This window comes from Diadema antillarum, unplaced genomic scaffold (assembly GCF_040938485.1).
Source record: "Diadema antillarum isolate AM-2024a unplaced genomic scaffold, OU_Dant_1.0 scf00000024, whole genome shotgun sequence".
NCBI lineage: Eukaryota > Metazoa > Echinodermata > Echinoidea > Diadematoida > Diadematidae > Diadema > Diadema antillarum.
In genome coordinates, this window is record NW_027270913.1 from 1913458 (window position 1) to 1934029 (window position 20572).

Below are 20572 nucleotides of genomic sequence, written 5' to 3' on the forward strand. Positions count from 1 at the left end.
GAATTATGGAAATACTTTACATACTGGCAACCCAAACCGATGACTGATGATAACACAATTAAATTTTGTAGATGTTGTGAATCCAGCTTAAATTATGTACATGTAGTCTTACTACTCTGCCATGAGTTGTAGAATGCCAAAGTCAATGCAGTTGCAAGGTGTATGATAATCATGATGTTTGTAAAACAACATTTCAGTTTAATAGAAGTACATCAATTTGATAGAATGTTTACTGTTTTTCCTGTGTTGTTTGATATTCTATGGATGTTTGTCTCTTATTAACTATCCCATCATCCATCTGGTGCTCCAGATCAACAAGAAGCTACGGAAGGAGCCGGGGCATTCCGTCGCGGCGCTACAGGATGAGTTGATTGCCGTCAAGCTGCGGGAGGCGGAGGCCAACCTCTCACTGAAAGAACTCAGGGAAAAGGTCAATGATCTTGAGACTCACTGGCAGGTGAGAGGGCTTGTTAACATGTCAAACGTTACTTTGGAATTTTTAGCTCATATGACTTTAAGACCCCGTTTACAGTGCAGGGCTGGGCCGAGCCCGGGCTGAGCCCAGGCTGAGCCCGGCCTCAATTGCGGTACTCGGCCCCGCAATTCTGTCCGTTTACAGTGGAGCGCTTAGCCCGGGCGTTTAATTCAAACCTTTCAAGATTTTGTCATAGTGGCGCTCTGCTTTTAAACAAACTATTATTACTGGGAGCACGCAGGTCGCAATTTGGTTCTACATTTGGCCCAGTTTGCGTTAACAGTGAGAAAAGGCCAGGCTGAGCCCGGGTCGAGCCTGGGCCGAGACTACCTCCAGAACTTTGACAAATGCGCAGCCGTTTTCGGTACTGCATTTGACCTTTTGCGCGTTTACAGTGAAAGGAAGGCCGGGCTCGGCCTGGGCCGAGCCCGGCCTTTTCACTCACTGTAAACGGGGTCTTAGACCTTTGGTTTATGGCCTTCAGTTTATTCATTAGAGTCAGGTGAGGTACACTTTGTATTTTGTGATTGTCTATTGTCCATTATTGGACATGACTTAATATCTTTTCTTCGTTTAAATGTTTTCCATAGAAGTACAGCTGAAATGCATCATCCAATTGTTGTGGTTCAAGGGGGGAGGGAATGAGGGTTGTTGCTAGTTCTGAGGATCATGGCCATGAAGATGGAGGGCAAACAATAGGCCCGAATTGCAAAAAAAAAAAACAACGTCCTTTCTGCAACCAGAGTTGAGCTGATAGAGCGAACTTTTAGCTGTATGAAAGTATGTTGTTTATGGGTGACGAATTTCGTTTAAGAGTTGATTGCGGATAATCCAAGGTTCTTCCTAGATGGTCTGATGAAGGGGTTAGATACTTTTAGACTGGTGCAAAAAACAAAGCACCACTTTTTCTTCCCTTCTTTAATGTACATGTAACTTATTAAAGTACGTCGTAGATGCAAGAGGATAAAGAGTTGCTAATGTTGAATTCAAAAGCAGACTCTACACCGATGCATTCCACATTCATTTTGTTTTAAGAAAATTTGAAATAAAAATGAAACAAACACAGATTCAGCCTGTGGGCATCAACAGGAATGTATTTTGACCAGCATGCACCAAATGGCATCCAGGAACCATGCTGGGATTTCTTTGTGTTACTAATCTGCATCAATTCAAGTGCCAGGCAGCTGTTAGGATGGAAAGAGGTCACTTTGCTCGGACAAGTTGATATATTTCACATTCTACTTTTAGCTTTGGTTAAAGAGCTATGGGTGCAGGGCATCTCAAGCATCACATAGTGCTGTTTGTGTATTAATGTACTGGGAATGTATAAATTGAATTTCACATACAATTGTATTTCAGTTTATGATCATCTGGTGTTTCTTAAATAGCATGAGTAATTGTGTTGTTCACTCACCCAGCCAGGCAACTGTGCATGCAGAAGTCAGAGAAAATAAAGAAATTCGAAGGAAATAGTAATCTTGGAGATTTGGATGCATACGAAAGTCATACTATTTGTAATTACATGTGTACTGATATTATTTCTCCTGAGATGAAATACTTTATTGCTTCATTGTAAAGGTGTACACTAGATTGTACTAATAAAAATAATACTATTTGTATTACTGTTACCAGTGTTTCTTGCTGCCTCTGTTTCTTCTTTATAATAATGATAAGAATAAAAATAATAATGAATCAAAGTTATTTCATGATGTTATGGATATAATCAACAGCCACCATTATACAAGTGTATCTACAATGTCAATGATAGCAATAAAAGTGAAAAGTATTTGCAATGTAATAGTGATATTCTTAAATGTATTTCATCATTATCATTATACACATTTGTATGTGTAGTTACTGTTGTTGATGTTATCAGTACTATCTTTATAATCATTACTGAATTTGATCATGTTGATCTCCAACTTCCGCTATAAGTTTAGTTGTCATTGTGGTGTATGTGTATCGCTCATACCGAAATGACAGAGGCACTTGGAGAAGACACTGGGCAAACAGAAAGGGACCAACAACCGACCAACCGTTCAGCAAATCACTGAGGAGCTCATGTCGGTGCGGCTGCGAGAGGCGGACACAGCGGCCGACCTCAAGGAGACGCAGCAGCGGGTGATGGAGCTCCAGACACAGGTATGGCCCAGGTCACTGGGGAGATGGCAGTGGGGCATTGACACAAAATTTGTCTGGGCTCTTCATGTGCGGTATTCGAGTTTGCCAGTCTTTCCTAACGATGTAGTGAAGATCATTCACAAAGACAGGATGATGGCATCTTTAGAACAGGCTGAAAAAGTTTTTCTTTGTATCAAAATGCAACCACCTACAGCCATGCGATAAAATCGTCTTCCTCTAACAAAGTCTTTTCTAACACTATTCTCTATTCACATTCAGTGCAGCAGAGAAAGTCATTTTCTTCACATGGAATGAAAAGAAAAAAGAAGAAGAAAGAACACATTTATTTATTCATTTGATTTGTCTTAACTACAAATGTAAACATTGTGGTGTTTGACTATCTGCAGTAATGTTCAGATACCTACAGTTTGCACTACCACACAATTAAATCATGCTCAAACTGTTGTAATGATTTCCTGACATTTGTCATATATGTTTTTCTAGATCTAGTGCTTTTCATTGCAAAACAACATTTTTTTTTTTTTTTGTAATGGGGTCTATTCTCTTTAAAACTCTAGACTTCTTGCTCATTATGTGTGAGCTAATACATGTTCTATGAAATTGGGCCGTAACGTGTACATCAATATCCGCCACTCCAGAATCAAATGACTAGCAACCAGATGCGGAGGATAGAGGAAGAGCGGCTGGAGCTCAAACATGACCTGGAGGTCAGTGAGAAGAAAGAGCAGGAGTTGCAGAGCGCCCTCTATGAGGCCCAGAAGGAACTATGCAAGCTGGAGGCCAGAGTGAGTATACAAATGTGACCTGCCACAAGAAAAGGGTCCAAAAGTCGCTGGAGGCTGATCCGAGGAAATCGAGGTTGAATTCAAATCATCATAATCAGTCAAAACCATAAAATTTCTGTGTTGGGCATAATTTTGTAGTCTAATGGTTTGTCTACCATCTGCCGAAATTTTGAAGCTAAATGACCAAAGGAAAGGCAAGAAATTTGCATTTTTATGGGCCATGATTTTCAGCCTTTCAACGGAACAAAAATGTATCCGAAGATTTGGATATAGCGCCGCAGATAGACTCCGCCCCGAGCAAGGAGGGAGCAATCTTATTAGTCAGTGCTTGGCATCCTAGTTACTGATGGGTTGTGCAGAGACCGCTGGCGCTAAGCTTGAATGAACATCACGGAGGTTGCTAGGAGCATACCTTTTATTGTCAAACAGGTGAAAACTGCCTTACCTCCCCTTGATCATGATTGCGTCAGAAGGAAAACTTTGAAGGTGGTTTTCTCAAAACACTGATTTCTTAGACCACTCAACATGACCTCATAAAATCATTGATATCTCCGCAACTGAGTCCTTGTATGAGTTGTGAAAAGTATGAAATTAGAGCGAAAGAGTAAGGGAATAATGTCATGTCATTTTCAGAAAATCAACCTCCCCCGACTTTCGGATCCATTTGTTGAAGTGGGTCACTACTGATGCACAGGTGTGAGTGCACCAGTGGAGACACACTCAAGGGTATGTTCATACTGTTGTGTAACATGCACGAGGTGCAGCTGAGTGCATGCTACACGACATTATGAATACCAAAGAGTGAGCTGCATCTCCACTAACGCCATGAACATAAACCTGTGCATTATTTGGTTTATAAAATGGGTCTATGAACGATATTTCCTTTACAATCTGGACTTTTGTGGGTAAATGCCAATCAGCTACAGGAACATGTGAAACTTGCTCAAAAGCCAAGATGTCCAAAGGAATGTTCCAAACACATTGAACACAAACTTTGAAATTGTGTACAGTATTCAATACAAAGTGATTGAGAGTGCACTCATAAGTGATTGAGTGCACGCTGCTAAAGGGTGCACTTGTGACATCAATGAGCATGATTATGGCAAGCGCAACTGAGTTGAGCAAAGTTTCGTATTTGAGAAATCACTCTCTGAGCGGTCGTTGGTGCTGGTCATAAGCGCCAGTCATATAAAATTATATTGTCGGGTGAGAATGAGGAGGGCGTTAAGTTGCCACTAAAGCCATAGTGTTTGAGACAACTTAATGCCCTTCTCATTCTCAACGGATGAATTGTCACATAAAGGCAAAATGACAGACTGGACATGTGATTGCTCTTGGCCAATCATTTGATTAGGATCCATATTGTAACAGCTCATAGGGACCTCACTGATTGGCGATGTTAGATTGTGGAGCTGACTGAAGTCCAGTCAAGTCCCACAAATTACATTTACGTAATTCAATGCTGTAGTAATTGGTTAAAGTCCTTACTAACCGGATTTTGGTCATATAACATAATTTCTTTGAGTTGCAATTTCCCAAAGTTAGAACTGGTCCTCTCAACCATTTCTGTTTGGTTTTTCCTCCATTATTTATGCTTGTGGCGCATGATAGTAGTATACATTTAAACCCTACAGAAGCTACAAAGCAGCATCAAAATTGATACCATATTTCATGTGAAGCAAAAAAAAAAAAAATTGCAGTTTCAATTAGGTGAGTAAATTACATCCTTTTCTTTTCTTTGGCCACACATTTGAAAGACTCAGCAATTGACTTTTACATGGGTATATGTACATTGCTTCATTTTTTGTCCTTTTACATCTTTTTTTTTTTTTGAACATTTGACTCATTGTGGCAAATTGTAGTCACAAATCCATATTTATCACTCGACTTATTCCATTCATGTAACATGCCAATACAATACATGTTTCAAGAATCTATTCATGCACATTCAGGCATTCAGATGAAGGTTGATTGGTGTTTGTTAGTTTTTGTTTTTAATCCAGTAAGAGCATATTGTGTATGGCAAAACAAAACAAAAAAACACACAAAAAAACAACAGCAACGAATGGCCATGATGATTTCTATGAGGAGCACTTTCTGGGTGCTCATTTTTCCCTAGCCCGCGCCACTTGGTCTCGTGTTTACCCATTTCTCGCAGTGCTCGGTGTGGTGAGTTAGTCTCAATCTTCAGCCACGAGGCCTTGTCAAAAGGCTAATTTTTCTCCTGCTCTGTTACAGCAAGAGCACCCTCTAGTGGTGATGGGGTGCCAATCATTGTGACCTTTTGAAATTGTGCTCAAATATTGGACTTTGGAACATTTTGCCAGTAGAGTTGTGTTAATGTTCCATGTGACTTTCATGGGTATGAGATTTGTGCTTTGTTTCTGCAATACACTGAACATGTACATGTGTATGATCTGGGAGCTCAGTGGATAAGAACGTGATCTCTGAAGCTTGAGGTCCCTGATTCAAGTTCCCAACTTGTCTAAAATGATCATGCAAGTATAAATCTCAAGGTATTGCAACTCATAATTCTACACCTTTACCCATAGTTTTGAACTTTGCAATAGAACATGTACTTGAAGAAGTGTATCTAGTTTTCTTAACATCAGTCCATTGATTTATCGGTGAACTTGAAACACATCTTTAATATTATTCTCACTGACTTAAGTTATCTTTCCCAGCAGTGTGCTTGGTAATGCATTGCTTATCCAGTAGTGTTTCATTCCTACCAAACTAGATATGAACAGGTGGCAGACTTTTCTGTTGGTGCACAGTCTTTCAGTGAACAATGCCCTCTAGTGTTGAGAAAGTGATAATCAATTGGCTTGTAGCCAGTGGATGCCTTGGGGTAGCCAGTGTTACCCTTGTTCCACTTCTGTAATATCTCTGTTAAGTAAGTATCAGTGATTGTCATAAATTGACTCAGTACTAGTCAAAGGTGATTTGATAGTTACGCTATATCATAAATGATTTTTATGGCATTCTCACCCGTTTGTCAACATCCTTTTCCATGATTCAGTGACTGTGATTCAGGGATAGTCATGTCATCAATTTGTGTATATTTTGATAACAAGTCTATTTCTTGGTGAATTGGGACGTCCCAACAATTTCGCAAGAGGTAAAATTTGTGATCGTGGAGTCTGATAATGAACAGAGAAATGTACACGTGCATGGCATGTCACATTTATGTTGGGCTAAGAGGTAATATTTTCGCATGTTGTTGAATTTGAGACTAGCACCTGACTCCTGAAACTTGCAAAAATGAGAACCCCACAAGATCTACTGTATGTGGGATGCAGTATTACCCATAAAAATATATGTACAAAAGCATCTCTACAGGAGATAAACAGTTGACTGTATATCCAGCCTTACAGGTGGAATTTCCCATTTGCGCATATCATTGGGAAGGGCAAGAATAAAGAATTGTTGCGTAGAAAGTTTACCAAGTGTACAAAATAGCTGGAAATAATGCCACATGTAAACGGGATACAGCACAGTGAAAGCAATTGCAAATGAAAGAATTGATGTTCTTGTTTTATGGCTTCAAGAAAATGTTGTCCCCATTCAAAGAAAACAACAAAATTGTGAGTTAGTGTCATCATTGCATCACTGTCAGTATCACTAAGTGACACATTTGAAGGGGAAAATGAAAAGCAATAGGCATGTGTTGGAGGAATGACTGCTCTCTATTATTTTGATGACGTTGACGACCAACCTCTAAGCCCATTTTTAGCTCACCCAAGCCAAAGGCACATTAAGTGAGTTTATTCAATAGCTCACCCTGCGATGTGTGTCTTGCATAAACCTTTACATTTCCATCTTCTTTTTGAAAGCACCATGATGGAGTTTCACCCAAGTTAGCAGGTAGCGTCCCTACGAGGATTTGATCTCAACTTGTTCAAACGGGCACCATGCCCCCCCCCCCCCTTTACGGGGGGGCCCCGTACGTGCATTTCTCTTTCTTTACTCATGTTGAATCACAGAGAAGAAATCTCACCTCATTGCAGTCAAGACTTGCAATTGTTTGTATTGCGGCAAAGTCTTTTCAAGCCATTATGAAATGATATCGGATGTCCTGAAAACACTTCAATTAATCATAAGTGCACCCATGATCCTAATGTGCTATGCCGACAAAGTGAGCAATTGTTTTCTTTTTGTGACCGTTATCAGAAAATACATATTGATCATTATTTTGCCACATGTGCTGCTGACGAGCCCTCTTGTTTTGTTGGTAAAACAAGGTGCTGATTTCGTTGACTACTTGAGGTACTCAACTGTAAGAGTTTAATCAGCTTGTTCTTCAATATCAGATTTTATGGATCTGCAATGTTTGCTGTGGGAAGTGCACACAAAAGTTTGGTTAGTTTTGTGGGAACTTCAAGGAGTTATGACACTTTTTATGATCCATTGTGTGAATGTTAGCAGCATTGACACACTATCTTTGATATTCATTGCACAAGTACTGATGACAAGAATGATTCCACCGTAAGATTTGTACTAATCCAAATTCATGACAGAGATTTTGTGTTTCTTTTATATTTTGCATGTATCTACTGTATAGTATTAAAGAATTACCATCATGGCTAGTTTAGATGTCTTTGGCATGAGGCATTTTTAGTTTGATGGGACAGGACTTAAAAAGATGTCTGGGAGAGTGTGTGTGAGCAGGAGGATTTCTTTTTTTTTTCATTTCCATGCCTAAAAAGAAAAAAAGAACCAGCAAAGAAAACTGAAATTTGTTGACAACACCACAAAAGGGCCCCCTGAACCCCCCCCCCCCCAAAAAAAAAAGGGTTCTGTGATTTTGTTCTGTGATAGATTACATCTACATGTAGATTTGTTGTGAAGACAGAAATCTGGAACAAGAAAATTATAACTGTAGACTCTATATGACTTTTTTAAATAGTTTGAACATGTTCACATTCTGTTTGCTCTCATTTGACTAGTTTTCCCATGGTCGTTCTAACTTCATAACGGAGTGAAATTTTGCTACTCATGTGCTACTCCATATTGTCAAATGATTACCGAGATGACAGGTGACAGAACAAAGGAAGTGAATGGGGACACATCAAGATATATATCATTTGTGAGAGCACCTTTTCAAACACCTGGTCAGCATTACCTCCTCAAACACTTGTGAAAATAGTACATAACAGCAGATGGTAATACTCTTGATTTATTTGTTGTTGTTTTTTTCTACAATCTTCCCAGATCTGTTGGTCCATTCTAAATTAGTCGATAGAGCTTGGTGTATAACTGCAGGCCAGGGGTGTATTATATGCATAAAACCAACAAGAGTTGTTGTTGTCAAAAGTGACATGATGTGGTTTTATGTAACATGTTGTGTTATATAAGAAAGGGAGTTTATTGTCCATATTATGTGCACACACGCCAAACTACCCATCTTATTTTACCAGGGTCTTTGAAAGACGCCCCAAGCCTGCTAGAGAACAGACCAAACAAAACCAACTTATCATTGTTTTATTTGCCAAGCACTGAACCCTAGATCATACTCAATGAGTGGATTATGTCTACATCTCACGTTTTTTTTAAACAAAGAAGGGGGAGGGATGATAGAAAGAGTACTATCAGAGTGAGCTGACTCTGTAAGACTTCATTAATGTCGTAACCAAAGGTTAAGAGATTGGCAAATAAGATAGTGCTAATGACTGTAAGACCCTCTGACTCTGCGTAAGGCCTGTTGAACGCCATAAGCTGTCATTTCCACCTTTTTTTTTTCCTTCTTTTTTTAACCTGTTGAGGACAAGTCCAGAGTATACTCGGGCAGGTGTCTGTGGGAAATTCTAGGTGTAGCAAAATCACACCGTCCTCAACGGGTTAATGACTGATCACAAGCCGACAAATTAATCCCTTGCAGATGGCTCAAATGGTCGGCATTATTGATCAGAGAATATGATTTTTTTTTTTGGATTAATTTTTACAAAATTGATTAGAGAAGGGGATTTTTTTATTTACTTGCTTTTTATATTACATGTACTTATATAGTTCTTGGAAAGTTTGGGGTATCTGGAAAGTAATCGTTTGAACTTCTCAGCAAAAAATGCCGGTATTTGGAAATTTGGGCAAAACATGCTTTGCAGAATAGGTCTCAATGCCTTCTTGAGTTATGACCTCTCTGATGATAGGGATTTTGCCATTTGCCATTTTGCCATTCTTCTTCTTCTTCTTCTTCTTCTTCTTCTTCTTCTTCTTCTTCTTCTTCTTCTTCTTCTTCTTCTTCTTCTTCTTCTTCTTCTTCTTCTTCTTCTTCTTCTCCATTCTCTTGTAATGAACTGGTGATTGATTACAGCACAGATTTATTTTCCTGAACACATGATCAAAGAAGACTCATTTCTAGATACAGTCATCACACGCCTCATTAGCAATATCTGAGGCAGGTGTCAAATAAATGTGCATTGCTCTATAATCTTCTTACAAGGTGATACATAAAGTAGTATAACTCTGAAAATATTTTGACTTTCAACTAAAATGTATGAAATAATTGGTTGATCACTTTTTTTTAATGTCTTAATTCTTCAGGCTTACACAGATGTGTCAGTTGGGAAAGTTAATCAGAACTTGAGTAATGCATTTGACCATTCTGATTTTATTTAGTATTTTTTTTCTCCATTTAAGGCTAATATCAAATTTCCCATTCCAGTCAGTTTTACTTCTAAACATGTTCTAAAGTCATGTGATAGATATCATTGTAAATTTGCTAGGCATAATAATGCTTTACTACCATACAAATGAAAGAACCTTTGCTCTGAAATGTTTCCTCATATGCTTATCATGTTTAGTTTTCTTTTGTTACCCACTTTTAAAAGCCTATCTCAACTGTACCAAAGTGAAATTGCTTAAATGATTATTTCTTTTTGAAGCATTGGTGATTTGATGATATATTTGTTCTCCCTTTTTATTATTATTATTATCTTTATTACATATTGAGTCACATCATCGTAGTTTGCAATGCAGTTAGCAGACGACACAGAATTTTCATCCTTGAATCAGGCTTGAAAAAAAGAAAAAAAGAGGAACAGCACGAGATTGATATGCGTGCTGCTTGTGGACTTAAAAAACAAATGCAAAACAGAACACAGTCATTAACCCTACAAGAACAACTTTCCACAATCTTTCAAGTACTTGTACAGAGAAAGGGTTAGGGTTTAAAATGTCATCAAAATTAGCAGTGATAGATTTATTTTATTATGATTTTTTTTTTTTTTTGGGGGGGGGGGAGGAGGGGGGGGGGGGGGGGAGGGGGGGGGGGTTGTTGTTAATTTAGATGTCCTGAAGCAGTTCGTTCTGAATTCATACTGTTTCTGACGATTGAATGTTTGTTTGTTTGTTTTTTAATGCATTGAATCACAGTGTTGTACCTTAAATTTTGCATTTCAGTAGTCAAGAGTTTCTTGCTTTGGTAGATACTGTATAACAAAATATTTTCGCGGCATGAAATTTTCGCGAGTTGCCCATAACATTCAATGCGTATAGTGTAGACAAGAACTTTCACTTGCATTTTGATTTTGCGAATCTTTGCTCTAGCGAAATTCGCGAAATTAAAATGCATGCGAACATTTCTCGTTTTACAGTGTGCTGACGAGAATGTAAACCTTGATACATGTAGATCTTGAAACTTCCATGCTTTAGCAACGAACTTTATGGCTCCTTGGGTAAATTGAAACCAGCCTATTTACTTGTATAGTGTTTTTCTTCTTTTATCTTTTTCTCCTTTTTTATTCTATCTTTTGGTCTTTTTTTGGTCACATTTCCTATCTCTGGAATGGATGCCAAGGCCAACATTGTGTGGCTTGAGATACCTGTATCTATGCAGAAGAGAAAAACCCTAAGAATGATGCTATTGGCTCTGTCTGTGTGCAGAGTTGCGTGATCGTTCTCTGGTCTTGAATAGTCTCAGCTTCAGGCTGGGAGAAAATTAAGTTTGAGCTCTGCTCTTCCGCTCTTTTTAAGCTGTTGAAGAGTAGTCCCGAGTATGCTCGGACTGGTCTCTGTGGGAAATATGTGTTATAGCAAAATCAGCTCGTCCTCCCCGGGTTGATAACTAGCTTGGTTAGATTTAAAAACGGTCATGTTCATATCCAAGTTGATGGCCGAAGACCAACAATTACACAGAACTTGGTATTTAGCATAAGACACAAAACATGCTTTGTATAAAAGTTGTTGAACTTTGCAGGAAAGTCTGGTACCAATCCTACCAAATTTGTTTAAGATTATCCCTATCTTCTCTCCTTTAGTCTGTCTTCATAGTTTTAATGCTTTAAGGAATACTTTGAAATTGGTTTTGACTTTGAAGAGAGCCAATCAAGGTTTTGAAAGAAAATTAATTTCCCAAATTTTACAATGACGTGAAAATAAAATTGAGTTACATAAGATATGAACATCTGAATGTGTTCAACGAATATTTTGTTATGCACATGTTTGGACAAAATGAAATCAGGTGTAAATGAATAAAGATATGGAGAGAGAGAGAGAGAGAGAGAGAGATACAACTACTACAACCTTATGCCAGATATCTAGTGTTTGATGTACATGTCTACATCCATAGGCCTAAGAGTCTTTGAACAAACTGGGTTGCACTTAGCATTATTAAGATGACACTTAAAATCCTGTACAGCAAAGTGACAAGGGACAGCATATTAAGCCTCCTATTTTCATATCTTGTCTAGGTCAATTTTGGATTATGATTTGATAGCAGATGTCAATCAAAAAGAAAAAATGGACAATTGACTTGCAATGACCCAACAGCTTAAGCTCAAAATAGTTTTAAGTTTGCTCCTGATGGCACCAAGATAATTGTGATGGCTTGTAGATGGTTGCTTAGAGAAATCGTTCATCACTTTTAATGTGTATGCCAGTAATCTCCTCCAAATTGGATAATTGAATGTTTATAAATGGGAAGATAAGATACTTGAGTTCAAGGGGGACTTATCAAATGATGCTGATATGTGCACTTGCTCGCTTTGTCATTACATCGCCAGCAGTTTGCTTAGTTCTATCTCGGTCAAGAATTGTTTGTTTGATGTTAATTGATAGTATGATTGGTGTAATGACTACCAAGGTTAATATACATTCATTTCAAGTAAGGTACAATCTGTACATCTCCACATGGTCCTTGTGCATTTGGAGCCTTGCAAGTGATTTAATAGTTACTGGAATAGTTAACTGGAATAGATTAAATCTGGAATACAGGTACACTCTGTAATATACAATTCATACTATGCCAGTTTCCTGCATAGATGTCGAAATGCATAATGTCGTACATACAGTAAGACTGGCCTTCACTGATAATTTGAAATTCAAACATGAAGAGGAAAGATCAACCCATGCCCCCCCCCCCCCCCCCCATCCTGCCATAACAGGTCGTAGAAATCCTGATGAATTAAACTAATGTATGGGTGTCATAATGTATAGCACAAACTGATAATCCCAAACCTGAATAGGTCCAATTAGACCGTGACTTGTCCCAGGTCCTGTTTCGTAATACACAGTGACATTCATAGACTGAATGTAGTCCATTGTACTGAACATACAAGTTACAAGCATTAACCCACTGATGGTTGATTTTACTATTACACACATTTCCAATATACGCCTGCCCAAGTATACTTTTTGCAAGTCTTCAGCGGGATAATACAATAACAGTCGGATTGCTCGTAATATGATTTGCTGTTGCTTTTCTGCAATGTAGGAGACTGAAGTAGTTTCTAGGGTGCCATTGTAGATTGCTTTAAATATTGAGACCTGTTTCTGTACGTTGTACCATAAAATACCCAGAGATTGCAACTTTACGAGAGTGGGATTTCAGCCCATCATGCTATCCACTATAGATTCACCCATTAACATTGCCTGTGACCAATCCAGGGGGTCAGACTTGAGGTCATTACATGTGGCCAATCCAGGAGTCAAACTGAGGAAAATTGCATGTGACCAATCCAGGAGTCAAACTGAAGAGCTTTACATGTGACTAATGCCGTAGTCATACAGTTTGTATTAAGAACATTGCATGAGAGCAATCCATAAGTCATTACTCAAGGTCATTGCATGTGACCAATCCAAGTTTTATTACTCAAGGTCATTGCATGTGACCAATCCAAGAGACGAAGTTCACTGTATGCAACCAATCCAGAAGTCATAACTCAAGAACATTACAAGTGACTATTAAAGTCTGTAGTCAAACTCCAGAACTTACCAATCTGGAGATCAGACTCACAGGGATTATGTATTGCTAAGTCCCTGGCAGACTGAAGGGCATTTGCATTTTACCATCTCTGGGAATCAAACTCAGGAATGTTGCATATGACCAATTGAAAAGTCAACCTCCATGACATTAAACTAAGCAAGGAAGCTCAAATGATGGATATGGTTTGACACTAAGGGAAAGGTCAAGTCCAAGAACATGGTATATTGATGAATCAGCATCGAACTCAAGGATGTTGCTTGCCACCAGCTGAGGAATCTATTTCGATAACATTACGCAGCACACACAATGTACATTATGTAACTCAGATCAGAATCAGACTCAAGGGCATTGCATATGACCATGTGTGGTGTCATACATGACCAGTCTGTGGTCAGACTCAAGAACTCAGGGTAGCCAGACAATGCAGCTTAATTTCAAATTATTGAAATAATGATATGAACAAACAGAAGTTACTCTTTAATATCTTTGGCATCCTGTACCACTGCTTCAAACTCCTTATTCATTGATATTTCAACTTCTTTGGAATTCAACTGTTGTGTGATCTACACAGGAGGAAAAAAAGCTGTACATAATGATATAATCAATAACCACTTTTCCTTTTTCTTTTTTCTCTCTTTTTTTTGTTACTCCAGAGTAAAGAAGAGATGATAAATGTCCGGTTACGAGAAGCAGAAGCAAACGCGGAGCTGATTGAACTGAGACAGAGGGTGGCCGACCTTGGCATCAAGGTGAGGTTTGATGGCAAGATTCATTTCCTTCCTTCCCTGGTTCTTCTCATCCTCTCGCCTTTCTTGATCAGGTTCACTGTCCTGCATTTTAATGACTTGCTGTAATCTGAGGATGTCATACCCTGTCAGAACCTGTCAGAACCTGTGACAGCAATTATGAGATGCTCAGTTATGAATGGTATCTGCCAATTTAACTGGCTGATACAAATGCAGGAATCATCAATTCAAGTTATTATTAAAGATTACCTGTTCATTGAGAAAAATATAAGTCCTTTTTATGCTGTTGCATTTCCATCCTACAGAAACTTCTGCCCAAAGATTGTTCATTGAGATCAAGGCATGACGACTATATAACTGGCTTTTAGATTTTGGAAGATTTTATTTCTAAAGGTAATTTCTGTGATTTCTCAATTTACCATGTAGAATTGGTGTTGCTGTTCTTTATGCCTATGTGTTTGTTGTTTGTTTTTTTAAGATATGGAGAAGCGCAATGAATTATTACAGTTTCTTCATTGAATGTGTTTTCTCCCCTGTGACTCTGACAGAATGAAGAGCTAATGACCAAAAACACCCTGATTGAAGCCGAGGGTACCCACAAGTTTGAGGAGCTGAAGGATAGAATAGTGGAGCTCAAGAGAGAGGTGAGTCCAAAATTAAACAGTTTCCTCAGTAGTACACCCTGCATGAAGCAGGCAAATTACACTGTATCTGTATTTTGACTCATTGCCACAATAGCCGGGTAATGCCTCCAATCAATGGTTTTATTATTTTGGTATCTAATTAAATTCTTCAGACTCTATGCTTGCTCAAGACAGTCCCACCCACTGTATCTCCAAGCACATACTGCCAGAAGTTTTAACAAAGCCAGTTGTGAAGTTCACACATCAAACCAGCGTGATTAGATGCCATACACAGCATGGTGTCTGACAAGCACCCGTATATTCTCATCAATTCTCATCATGACACCTCCACCCCCCCCCCCCCCCAGCTACAAAACTGTGGAATATTTCTATATTTAAACACAAAGTTTAGATGTTTTTCTCGCATGAAATCGACTGCTTGAATTTTAGTGTGCTGTAATAATCCATAGCAAGCCACGGAGCAAAATCTAAATCTCTACCAGTCAAGCCTGACTATTGCTGCACAAATTAAAAATAACGATTTTGACGTGACTGGAAGTGTTCCGTAACAAGCGTGGGTTGATTGTTGAAAGTGTCACACAAACCTTGCACCGCAGCACAGCCGATTGTGTGACCTTTTGAAGTGCAGTGATACCCCTTCTAGGTCACTTCAGCCATGGAGCTACAAACGAACTTCGTTTGTAGCTCCATGCTTCAGCCTTTACTTAGTGGTTATTGTGCGGAGAAAATAATCTTCAGTGTGCAGACAAAGCAATAAATCTTCATTTTTGGGAAGTTGTAAATTGTGTTTGTCAATATCGGTAACACCAATGTGTTCAAGTTAAAAGGATCAAGTTTATTAAAATTTATGTACAGCTGTAGGTCTAAGGTATGTACCATACATGATGTAATTGATTCAATATCTGTGCCATTGTACTGAGTGGGCAGGTGTTATGACCATGAGTGGTACAGCCCTGTCGCTACTTGCTGTGCAGCGACAGGGTTGTGTATAATTACTGTCGAGCATATATCATTTGCTATTTAAAGCATTAATCGGTCTCTTCCAAATAACATTGCAACACTATGCTTCTTAAAAGACCACAAATTTGTAAATCTGTAAGTGTAACTAGACATTTTATTTAGGCAGTAGGTCATTAAGTTATCAAGCTTTAAGTTGAGTAGTGAACAAATACATATACACGTATCAAATTTCTCAATTTTCAGCAAGCTAGTCTCAGCTTGCAGTCTTTTCAGCTGTAATTGTTTGTCACTATAGCCAGGGAAACAAGAAAAGTCATATTTGAGCTTGGTTAGAGTTCCTTGACTTCAAACATTTTGCGGTTAATTTGCATGATTATGCCACCTTGAAATATTGAGCACAGACAAGGAAATAAATCCTCAATTGTCCCTTCCAACAATCAAATGTGAATGTGAGTTATTTCTGCCACTGTTTAGCTTACAGTTTAAAATCTGGATGCACCTTGTATTGCTGTACTGCCATTAGTTCCCTGACCTGTGCGGAGATGCCAGCTGGCAGTTCAGGAAAAAATGGTTTAGCCAAGACAATGGTCACTGGAGGTCAATATTGACCTCAGCTGATTAGAATGTCTGGGGAGGTCAACTGTCTCAGACCACTTCTTGGACGTCGGCTAACTTCACTCGATATAGACGCTCAGTCACATACTCATCATGTACTTTTCAGGTGGCCTGTCGATAAAAGTGTGCAAACTTGTGCCTTGCGTCAGAGCAAAACGTGATTTTGCAAAATTTGTAGTGTTTTTTAGCAATTGTTTTGGCATGTGGCAGTAGGCTACTCAATACGTACCATTGAAACTTGAGATTAGGTCCAGTCTTCGACATTGTCCTGTACCAAGAAACACCACGAAATCTCGACTGCTCATATCCCACTTAATATTGACATATTCTCAAAACTGCTTGCCAAGTGGTTTCAAAGCAGGGGTATAATTCAGTGCAGTCAGTGGACTGTAATATCTCAAGACAAATAAACAGTAATTCGGTCATTTGATTCATGTCAAGTCCACTCATTTTGACTGTGTACCATTTAGGCGGGGAGGGAGGTGTTTGCTGTTTGTCATCTAAGAAGTTTGTCGACAAATTCATGCCCTCTTACGAGTAGTTCACCATTTTAGCTTCGAAAAAGTTTGGCATTAACATATAAGGGATTCATTGCCCTGCCAAACCGCATTAGCGGCCAGTGTATGAAAGTCTGCAGAAAGTTCTATATTACTTTTATTGATTTCAACAAGATAATCGATCCATGCGGCTTTGCTGGTATTTAGCCCTAAAACTTTATCGAACAAGCTGACATTGACAGAATTAAAGGACAAGTTCACCTTCATAGACATGTGGGTTGAGTAAATACAGCAATATTAGTAGAACACATCAGTGAGAGTTTGAGGAAAATCGGACAGTCCGTTCAAAAGTGATGAATTTGTGAAGTTTCTGCTCAGTCACTTCTGGAAGAGAAGACTACCATAGCTTGTGATGTCACATGTGTAGAACAATTTAAAGAAAGAATAAAGAAAATTCAACTTATTTTCACTTTTCTCGCATAACAAAACAACACTCAACTTCTCTCTTTCAGAAGGCAGGGGGAATAATATTACCCTTAACATACATCAGTAACAAGTCAAAGAAATGTGCACTTTATTCAAAAAGTACAAGTTTTGTGAAATTCTCTTTTTATTTTCCGTATATCGTTGTACGCATGTGACATCATACACTGTAGTAGTCTTATCATCCAGCAGTGACTGCGCAGATACATTAAGAATTCATTACTTTGGAACGGATTGTCGGATTTTCCCCAAACTTTCACTGATGTGTTCTACTAATATTGTTGCATTCACTCAATCCATATGTATATGAAGGTGGACTTGTCCTTCAATGTGCCCGATGTTATCCATGTTCATAAAACAGTAATTCTTTTATCATGTAGTGATAGTTTGTGTTTGTTTGGTAAGCTTTAAATACGTTCAATTGGAAGTTAGTTGTACATCTTCATTGTTTATGTCCACACTAAAAGGACATTTTTTTTTTTTCATTCTAGAATTTGTTGATGATTTTTTTTTTTTGGGTGAAAGAAATTTGTATTTATGTGGGGAAAAAATGTAATGAATAAAACATGTCTACATGCTTCAGTAGTTGTTTTTATTTGGGTAAAATTTCTTCAAAAAGCAGCAATTGTGCATCATAAGCTGGCTGTGGTACTTCATCGTCACTATTTGATTTGCATGTGCAGTCATGACTGATGTCATTTTATGTTGAAATCGTATGAAATTTCACAAGTCAATAACTTTCTCTTGATTTGATGGATTTCATGGAAAATAACTTTTTTGGTTGACAGTACTCTTAGTGTGAGCATTGATTTGAACATAAAATGGAATTCCCCTTTTAGATGTTTGTTCATTTGCCAACTTGCCTTTTTTGGCAAGCAAGAAAACATTTTAAGAATTCCCAGGTCATTTCGCTCAGCGTTTTAACAACCATCAGGTTCATTCATAATTATGCACATAAGGTTACTTGCACTTTTAATCATAGGCTGTGTTATGACCAAATTTGATTTGGTACGACCTGTGATGATTGTGGTTGAACTTGTTGATGGAATTGTTATAATAACCTTGGTGTGGGCATGCATGTGTTTAAGCCGTCATTTAGCTGATGGGTGAAAGTCATTGCAGAGTATGCTCCAACTTTTTCTAGACTTGATATCAATGTAGTGTTCATGTTTGGAAAAGCACTGTCAAGAAGATTCCAAATGTTTCATTTTTCTCAATGACTTTACAATATGTTGCTTTGATAAGCACCTGCCCAGAAGTGTTTTCACAGCATGTTACGTATCCGTGTTCAGGCAAAAAGGCTTTTACCTTGTCCAGAGACATTTCAGATGTCGCCGTGGGTTCACCTCATGGTGAGAGCAGAATTAGCCTTTACCGAGAGCTGCATATTTTATTGACAGACCATGGAGTTTTTGACACGGCTGTTGTATAAATCACATTAATTTGCAGTTGGTGGTTGACAAGGAGATGTGTTCGGTATTTGATGTGTAGAAACATATCAGGCTTCCAGGCTTCCATAACGTGATTACAAACACAAGTTCTTCCCAAGTGTGAAACCTTTATAGAAGGCTGGATAACCTTCCAGCTTGTGTTGTGTGTGTCACAGTACATGTAGGTAGGTAATGAAATTAACAAGAGAATGCAAATTGCATGAATTCCGGGATGCTGTATGTTTCTTCCACAAGGATACTTGTACGTGTAGATTGAATCATTCAACTTCCTGACAAGGCTCTTGAAAGAATTAAGTTTGATTCATGTACCAGCATTTTCTCCTTTTTTTTAGCCATGCTAGACAAGTATCATTTTTGCATATGTACATTTATGGAGTGGTGTTTACTGGGAACTAGTGATGAGAAGCGAATACTCTGAAATCACAGGATGTGTTGAACAGTGTGTCACAGCAGCTAGTCGTGATCGTAAAACTCTGATCAGCTGTAAACACTTGTAAAGTTAATCGCCTTACTCTGCTGAACCCGAATCTGAGTCCACTGAGTGTGTGTCAGCATTCACGTGGACTCGTAGAGTGCCCGTATCTTATCACTGTTTGTCTTGCAGCGATAACGAGTTCCCTGAAGATGTTGCTCACTGGCAGTATCTGGTGTTTACTTCATGATTTGTTGCCAAATTTCTTTGTTTTTGCAAGTTTCAGTGATTGCAGTGGCCTTGAACAGAAGGGGGGGGGGGGTGGGGGGAGAATGGTCTAATACATTTGTGGTGAAATCAGCCATGTACCGCTGTAGGAGAATTAAAGCTCCAAGCTCCATTTCAAATGCTCACTACATACAATTGTACTTATTTGAAAACTTTGACGTGACATGATTTTATGAATATATTTCTGCATGATTTTCTGGTTTCTTTTGTGGTGGAAAAGTTCTGGAAAGTGGGAATTTTTATGAATGATAATGTCTTTGAAGTAGACTTCTTCAGAAACTTTACAAATTATCCTATTATACTGTACACGTAGGTGTCATACCAATGATGTGATCATTAATGCTTTTGATGCAAGCTAAGATTTTTTTATAATTTGTTGATTTTGAATGCATTGTTTTGTTGAAATAAGTTGACAGGGTGTGATTTGGGAGATTCCACTATAACTTTATATCAACTGTCATAACATCTTCATATAGGCAGGTAAGCTGAGATAAATGAGGCTTGTGAATTAAAGGTCTGAAAAGTCATACTTACTGTTGAACTGTCTTGTAAACATAATTGCCTCTTCATGATCAGTTTCGTAGCCAAGTGGTCAAACACTCCAGAGATAGTGTAATCAAAAAGCTGGCATGAACGCAAGAGGAGTACTCTTAATTGATTTCTGTCATGTTTGCCTGTGTCGTCATCGGCCATCGGTCATCAAAATTCATTGTTGTTGTTGTCCAAAGTTTGCTGACCACTGCTCTGGGGGCAGTCATGCCATGTCCTTAACATGCACACAGTGGCTGACCAGCGGACGATTGATTGTGTAGTCTGAATCATACAGACTTTTTTACAGGAGCGATCTTATTTCATTGTTGCATTCATTTG

At 38.5% G+C, this 20572-nt stretch overlaps 1 protein-coding gene across 1 annotated transcript in view; it reads left to right on the forward strand.

The window, feature by feature from the left end:
- The window catches only part of LOC139732488 (ecotropic viral integration site 5 protein homolog), a 117295-nt gene that overhangs the window by 86583 nt on the left and 10140 nt on the right, over positions 1 to 20572 (forward strand). Inside the window, exons 13-17 of the mRNA XM_071643354.1 lie at positions 311 to 457; positions 2459 to 2617; positions 3256 to 3402; positions 14260 to 14355; positions 14901 to 14996. Of these exons, the coding sequence (XP_071499455.1) occupies positions 311 to 457; positions 2459 to 2617; positions 3256 to 3402; positions 14260 to 14355; positions 14901 to 14996 (645 nt within the window). The remainder of the gene's footprint in view (positions 1 to 310; positions 458 to 2458; positions 2618 to 3255; positions 3403 to 14259; positions 14356 to 14900; positions 14997 to 20572) is intronic.